This window comes from Triticum dicoccoides, chromosome 3B (assembly GCF_002162155.2).
Source record: "Triticum dicoccoides isolate Atlit2015 ecotype Zavitan chromosome 3B, WEW_v2.0, whole genome shotgun sequence".
NCBI classification, from domain to species: domain Eukaryota; kingdom Viridiplantae; phylum Streptophyta; class Magnoliopsida; order Poales; family Poaceae; genus Triticum; species Triticum dicoccoides.
Window position 1 is genome coordinate 68930755 of NC_041385.1, and position 8102 is coordinate 68938856.

The 8102-nt window shown below is 40.1% G+C and overlaps 1 protein-coding gene across 2 annotated transcripts in view; it reads right to left on the minus strand.

Moving 5' to 3' along the window:
• Positions 1-805: 805 nt before the first annotated feature.
• Positions 806-8102, minus strand: part of LOC119274765 (cleavage stimulation factor subunit 77-like) — a 9890-nt gene continuing 2593 nt past the window's right edge. Inside the window, exons 8-23 of one of the 2 annotated variants that reach the window (XM_037555492.1) lie at positions 7757-7807; positions 7469-7515; positions 7052-7115; positions 6576-6696; positions 5466-5524; positions 5283-5351; positions 5058-5198; positions 4236-4300; positions 3689-3785; positions 3346-3405; positions 2873-3025; positions 2473-2545; positions 2265-2375; positions 2016-2126; positions 1522-1698; positions 806-1317 (exon numbers count right to left, since the gene is read on the minus strand). In XM_037555492.1, coding sequence (XP_037411389.1) covers positions 1145-1317; positions 1522-1698; positions 2016-2126; positions 2265-2375; positions 2473-2545; positions 2873-3025; positions 3346-3405; positions 3689-3785; positions 4236-4300; positions 5058-5198; positions 5283-5351; positions 5466-5524; positions 6576-6696; positions 7052-7115; positions 7469-7515; positions 7757-7807 — 1572 coding nt within the window. In that variant the 3' untranslated portion in view covers positions 806-1144. The remainder of the gene's footprint in view (positions 1318-1521; positions 1699-2015; positions 2127-2264; positions 2376-2472; positions 2546-2872; positions 3026-3345; positions 3406-3688; positions 3786-4235; positions 4301-5057; positions 5199-5282; positions 5352-5465; positions 5525-6575; positions 6697-7051; positions 7116-7468; positions 7516-7756; positions 7808-8102) is intronic. The other variant, XM_037555493.1, reaches the window with a different exon arrangement.

Below are 8102 nucleotides of genomic sequence, written 5' to 3' on the forward strand. Positions count from 1 at the left end.
ATCGATCTCGAGTTGAGCCAAAAGACAAGTCGATCTCGAGCGGCTCACGAGTCTTGAATTTTTCTTGCAGCCCTAAATGTGGATGGTGCCGAAGCCGTGCTTAAATAGGCACGGGCCACGCAGCCACGCGAATGGACGGCCAGCATGCCTCAATGCGGCGCACCAGCCGGAGTAGGCTTATCGGTTGCCACGTCGCAATTGAAGCGGCACCGCCCGCCGGCCGTTCGCATCGCTCAGACCGGCCTCACTACCATCTGGAGTCATGACCACTTTGTAGCGGGATGGCCAGCAAGAATGTGCGAGAGCCGCTTAGAGGCTTTTTGGGCGGAGGTCTTGGGTGGAATCGACCGGTCAGGCGCCTAGATTGCGGATGTCCGAACTCCCATAAACCTCCCCTAATTTGTGTACGATTTGCGAGATTTGAGACAAGCGGACACGTCCACGGACCAATGGGGCACTACGTTAAATGGCTTGTAGCGTCCGGACACATATGTCCGAATGTTTGGGGGCGTTTTGAGGGTCCACGTTGAAGGGCATCTTATGCATTTAATTAAGTGCATTGTCTTTTTTGTTCAACAATGTTCAAGGTTTGGACTTAATATTTTGATTACTATTGTTTGTACTGGAATGATTACTTCAAAAGCTTGACTTTCCTTATTCCTGAAGGATGTTAATGTTTACTCTGAAGCCATACATCTTCTCTAGAGATTGTCGATAATCATCTCTTCCTCTTGTTACATGTCATAGATAATCAACGCAACGCCTGTATTACAGGCCACAGCACAAATTTTGATAAACATGTTGATGAATTGACACAACTATTGTTTCGCAGGATTCAGATTCATGCTTTCCAGTAATCACAATACATGCACATGTTTTCTTCTTCAAATGCATATTAGTCACATCGTGCTATTCTCCATGATCTGGCCTTTACTCATCCAGATGACACTGATTCTGCAATCTCCTGTCGTTTTTTGGACTTTCGGTTCATATTCTCGCGCAATGCACTCGCCATGCCTACAGGCTACAGGTTTATCAGTCTGCTGTTACATTTGTACATGCATAACTTTCCCCATGAGCGGCCAAACTACATATCTACCGAGCGAACTACGTGAATCCAGAGAACTAGCTACAGATTGGTGAACTAGCTTGAGCTGTTGGCTGATTGTTCCCCGGAAAACATGCTTCCACTGGACATCGCCGCCGATCCAGACTGAGCAGGGCCCCCACCGCGGCTCCTCTGGATCTGCCTGAGCCTGAATATATCTGGCATGGCTCGACTCTGCGCAGCTGCTGCTGCGTCTTCTTCCTCTTGCCCTGCACACAGTGAGCCAACACATATTACATAAGCTTTCCCATTTTGTGTTTGTTAGACCGCCTGTATTAAACCATAAGACAACTTCAACTTGAATCAATCGTAACAAAACAAAATTTGTTCAACAAATGCCAGAGCACATAATCTTAACCGAACACAATACTGGCATTCTGGACCAATAAAGATTGGAGAGGGAGGGCGAGTACTTTCAACAGCCTTCCTTTTTGGAGGTCTACGAACTGATCCATTTTGGTTGCGGGGACCAGAGAGATCACTTGTGGCAGGGCCAGGAACTGGAGCAGACGGTTTGCCAACATCATGTCCTGTTGGCAGTGTGCTTTGCAGTAGAACGCTAAGCACAATGTCTATATCTGGTGATGGACCTGAAAAGACAAGAATACGATGAATATATGCAAAGGCATTATGCAAATCAAACCAACTTAGAAATAAGGCTATGCTGTGACTATGCACTCTAGTATTTTGTTCATAACCATGCTTTCAATTACAAAAGGGGCATGCCCACAAGAAATAGTCAAAAATTCTGAACATTTCTCAACCAATGAATAACATGCGCAAGCCTATGTTAGTGTCTGATTTTAAACGGACCGGCTATGTGCTCTAAATATAATAGCATCTGGCAAACATTCTACAAGCTATGCATCAGATGACACTGATTATTTGTACAGTAACTTGGCAGTACCTTCAATAGCAGGCAAATTTGTGATGAAAGACATGAGTGGTGGAGAAAGCATTTTGAATATTTCGTCAACCTCCTTTGTGTACCCACTGGATGTGGCTGAAATCACTGGTCCTGACAAATTAACAATGCTGCCTCATGAGTGAGATAGATAGGCAACTGCAACTGAACAATTGGTGCATTTACAACTGGAACCGCCATGCATCCAGTTCTTTCTCATTAAACAATGTGCCTACTCATCAATATAAATACCTTTCATCTGTCTAGGATCATAAATAACCATTCGAGAAGTCTCAGGACGGACGACTTTTGTAGACTGCGGCAATAACTTTGCATTGGCACCAACTCCAACAGTGCCTTTATCTGAGCCAAAATTCATAGGCATATTATAATCAGCAAACACTTTTAATAACATGACGGCACAATTAAGTTCATAACAGAGAGCAGCTTGCCAGCTTACCTAAGGTAGAACCGCCACCACTAGTTAGCATAACTGACCTGTCAGCCTTCTTAGACATGTTCTTTGCAAGCCACTGCAATTTCGAAAACGAGAAAGCATTACAAGTGAAATTTGTCACTGGAAACCAAGCATGGACTCTCTGAAGTGTCACAAAATACAGCCCTCATCCGACATAAATTGATGGTGAAGAACGCATTCTTTAGCCAAATCAGCAGAGAATTTGAGGGCTACATCCAATTTTGATATCGTATCATACTAGATGATGTAGTCCAACTATTAATTTATGGGTGTGCTTCTAGTTTCGCAATCAACACCACTTATTGCTGGAAGTTGCGCACCAACGCCGTGTATCAAATGCAAATGTATCGTGTATGATAGTTGTTATGCATAGTCAATGTACCTCCTGTCTTGACAGATAATCCAATTCTTTTGATGAGCATGGCCAGAGATCCATATAATTATATCTAGAAACAACGTCATAAAGTGTGTTCTCTAAGGACGATACGACATCTTCTGATGTCCTAGATAAAGCTTCCTTCCTTCTTTGTTCCACCTGAGGAAACAAAATTTATGAGCACACTTATGCTTTAGAGGGGGTAAAAGGACTTGGGCACATAAAAAGCAGAGAACAATATAAACTGACAAAAGATCCAACTTATAATGAACACCCTAACAAATTATATTTATATCTAGTCAGAGATAAGCCATCTAAATATAAGAAGCACTTGACAATGAATCTCTAAGTCTATCCAATAAATAACTCATAGACCCTGAGACTAATGCAAACTGACATAAAATAAAAGTGCTGCACAAATGGGCCGAACATGACAATCAATGATAACCTATATCTGCACTTTGCTTAGAGCTTCATACCTTTAACATGCTTGACAAATCCCCATAAATCTGCTCAAATTGAGCAAATCGTTTCCATACCTGCAGAAGAATAGCAACATATATTAATTCAGAGAACAGACGGACAAACAAATCTATATCTATTTGCATGCTGCACCACTATAACAAATATCCCACAACATGAGCTCCCGAGGCTATGTGGTACACCACCAAAAGGTGGAAATAATATTATTGCTATTGCTGGTGCTCACAAGGCACTAATGCCAATTAAGAGATAGTTGTGAAAAAATGCACAGCTGAAAGGGCATCTCCTCATAATATAGAAATGTTGAGTAACTCAGAGCAAATAAAAGAAAATATTTACCTCTACGGATTCCTCAGGAGGAAGTAAGCTCAGAGCTCGCTCAAACAATGCACGTACATTTCTATCGTCGTTTAAGCGACACAGGAAGTCTGCATATCTAAATCATAGCAAGAGTCTCAAAAAATCAACAAATTTGATTTGCCAATAATGGAACAGTGAAATGAACACCTTTCGACTGCCAATAGATGAACACAAAATAAGTAGCATAAAATAATGACTCAACTACAAATCTGACGTCAGTCAAATGTTTTTTAAGGCAATTTATGTTTGCCGAGGATGGCAAGTTTAGTTGGCTAGCATGGCAAATCCGCCTCAGTTCATTTTTTTGCCAAGAAATTGCCATGCTTGCAAACTAAATTTGCCATCCTCGCACCAACATAAATTGCCATAAAAAAACGTTCGATTTGCCATGCTTAAAAATCTGACGTCAGATTTTTAACATTACTGAATAATAGTGGAGAGACATTTGGTTGATGAGTTGGGACATTGATGGACCAAAATACAAAGATTAACATTAAGGTTTAATGATACTCAAATGGATACTTACTCGAGGACATATCCTGGTTCTTGCATAAATCGCTTTAAACCAACTTCAAAAACATTTTGAGCCACCTACAAGAGAATATTTAGCAGATACTGCACATATATGAATAACTGCAACCAGAAGAAACATTGAATACATAGTGAAAAGGTGAAACCTAAAATACTACATAATCCCTTATTATTCAGTTATTTAAGCTCTTACTATTACGATGTCAACTGGCAGTTTAGGTACCACTTGCACCTTTATGGCCAACCTATACTCCAGGCTATTTGCAGGCATGGATACATATAAACCGAGGGCAATGCCAGCAAAAACTAGCATGCCGGTGCGTTCTCACAGGCTTGCAGCCACAGGCCACAATTCTAATCAGGTCTAAATGTCCACTTCAGCCCTCTGATAATCTTTACCAAATCTGTGCAGTTTCCAATGGTTGGTAAGGTACTGCATAGCACAAAGAAGGGTATGCCATGCCTACTCGGTCCTCTCTGCTGAGACAAACAACTAGCTGGGATGGCCAGACCCCAAACAGATGTCCTCTAAGTACCATCACAGACTGGACCTGAAAGCATTGTACTAGCTAGGATGACAAGTTACCTGGTACAAGGCTCAAAGGTGAAAACTAACAGTGTATAATGATGGTGATTTATGCACAGATATTGGATATCCTGTGACGTTTGAGCTTAAAGCTATGCCTTGGATCCTACTGAACCTACTTTCGCAAATTATACTCTTTGTACTGTAATCAAACAGATAAAGAACCGCACCAAGATAGCTGGCAGTCTGTAACGGAAAAAATGTTTGCATACATGTCATCACTTTAACAACCTTCGCATCTTTGTCGAGGCAAAACGACATTGTAGCATATGCAACATAGACATGATAAGTGCAGCTTGGCAACTTCCGAACTTCCAAAAAGTACTTGCGAGCTGCTTCAATGCCTTCTGTTCTCCTTAAAAACCGAATAAACTGCAGTACAAAACAGAATGGTAAAGATACCACAGGAAGTGTAGCCATAACCATAAGTACTTTAAAGTAGTAATGGGAACAAACCTGAATGTGTGCAAGTGATGACATGCTTGCATTTTCAGCTATAAGAGACTCATATATTGTCTTAGCAGGCTGCAATGGGAAAGCCCATGCGAGGAAATAATGATCTTAAGAGTGCTTGTAGCAGTATGTGAGTGCTAAGGAAGCTACGCATTGTAGAAAAAATATCAAAGAAAGAAAATGGACCTGAATCGCCCCTACAGACTCTTCCAGTTCAGCAAAGGCATATTTTAGTACTTCAGAACCTATGAAAAGCAATAGGCAAAATAATTTTAGGAGTTGAAAGAACAGGTCAGGAAATGATACAGTATATTTCAGTTAAACCATCATTCTAGTCTACTGCTCAGTTCAAGCATGCAATTGGATTAGCATTAAGAATGCCTTGTCATCTTTGCATACCTGTCACACGCTCAGTGTGATAGAATTAAGCTGGAGAGTTATGTTCACAGAATAACGAATAAAAAATACAGAATAAGTGGTCACAAAAGATAAACCAGTAACTAGGAGCGGCTGCTACCAATCCATATTTAAAACATCCTATCGGGAAATGGATTAAATAAGCCTCACAATAAAAAAAATACTGAAGAGGGTATCACCACTGCATGCCCGCATGCATGCAGGCATCCAATAAACGGTATGGATCGATCAGTAAGAGATCCTAATACGGATGCACGTGTAAAAGGATTGCACATGCCAAGCTAGAGGTAACACGTCCTTAATAGCCTGTGGCACATCCATATGATTGAATTATAAAGATTCATATATTAATATGAGGGTATCTATTTTGATCTAAGATGTGAACTAAACTGTGCTAAAGTTCTAACATGTGGGCTCTCATCGCATTCACACAGTTGGTCCTGTGGGTTTTAATTTAGTATCCTCCTTAGTAATGTATTCAGCCTTCCTGGAAGATATATTTGGCGTTCCTTGATGGCATCCTATGGAGGTATTGTCTGTCCCCCAGAGTATATACCAATTCGTCAACCAGTTATTTAGTTCCGGCCAGTTAGCATTTTTTAGGTGGACTGGTATTGGGCCTGATCCCAATACAACTTAGTAACTTTCATGCTCATGGGACCCTGGCCCATCCAAACAAGGGCTAAGGCAGTAAGATAGTAATATGTCTTTCTCGATGGCTGGGAGGCCATAGAATATCCAGTTTCTTTTCCCACAGATATTTCTGCACTCTCTCTTAATCTTCCGGCAAACCAAGTATAAGGCGCTAACTTCCAAAAGGATGACGACTGGCTACCATAATCGAATTGACCAAGAGAACTTCGCAGGATATTCAATTACCAGGGAGTGCTTTTACAGCACGCTGAAATATTTTGATTGCAGAATCCGTAGAACCATTCTTTGCATGCCATGTAGCATAATCATACCATACATCAGGATGATGGTATAGATACATTAGGCACTGAAAATAAAAACAGGTTGATACAATTCATTAATGTCCCCGCTTATAATGGTAAGCATGGTAAAGGTGAGGTCTAATGACTAACAGTTTAATCTAACAGAAGTATAGAGAATAATGGGGTCATTAGCTATATGACTTCTTTCCAATATCATGGGGCAAGAGAGCTCAAAAACTGCAACAATAAAAGGAAAAAATATGCATGCCATTGAGTACATGAGGTTTACACATGCCACCATATCATCAGTTAACCACAATGAATAAGAGTGCCTAATTAGAATACTATGCAAAGCATAATTATTTGACTACAGATTTAACACCAGTGTGCATCTATGTTCACATACAGAAGTTAGCTTACTTGCTCATAAGTAAAGGTAATACGCCTATTAGCAGCTGTAACATCAATTCTTTGAGGATTCCCCCTACAGTAAACAGAATACTTAGTGTTAGCAGAAATGTAGGGAGTAACCTCGGAAAGAAGTGAGAGTGATAAAGGTGACAAACTGATATGTCAAGTTAGAATAAAGAAACATAGCATACTCGATAATTGTCCTCACTGAATCTCATCCAAGAAATAAAGAACTCAAAGATAGGTTGCAGACAAATTTTCGAGATCAGAAACAAAATACATTGATTGGGGCAGAGAAGAAAAATGAAAAATATCTATATACAACAAAGAAATAAAATTGCCTTGAAGACTTGCATCAACGGAAAATATTACTGAAAACTGGAATCATGATTACGCTTAGCTAATTTGACGCAGATGTTTACTCACTTTTCGAATGTCAGAAGTCTTTTCCATGCCAAACACTGTTGCTCTTCCTGTGAAACAGATTAATGAGTTCTGAGTTACCTGCCAGTTAAATACTGGCATGCATCTACTACCCTACCAGAGAGGATTTCAGAAAACTATTCAATGTGTCGGAAGATTTACCAGCAAACCATAGACAAGAGAATTATTAAAGGCATGTAGGGAAAGACAAAGACATTAGTCTGAATTCAATTATGTGCATTTCAAATGATACAAAGAGTCAAAGAGTGGTTCTTAACAGTAAGCATATACCTTCTCAAATACTGATCTCGATTCAGAAATTGACAGGTGTTGTTGGAAAGCCTGCAGTCAAACTTCTCTTTCTTTGACAACATATAACAACTATTTAGGTTGGTTGGGTGGAAATGGTACCATTAGATTTATCACTAAACATATTTTCATAGAATTTTAATAAAATATTCATAGCAAAAGTAACGGTTAAAGTTGTATACTGGAGACCATGTCCATATCAACAACATCATCTATCTATGAATGGAGAGAGTATAAAATAACTAAATAGGATTTTACTAACACATTCATAGAGAAAGTAACGTTAAAGTTGTATACTGGAGACCGTGTCCATATCGACAACGTCGTC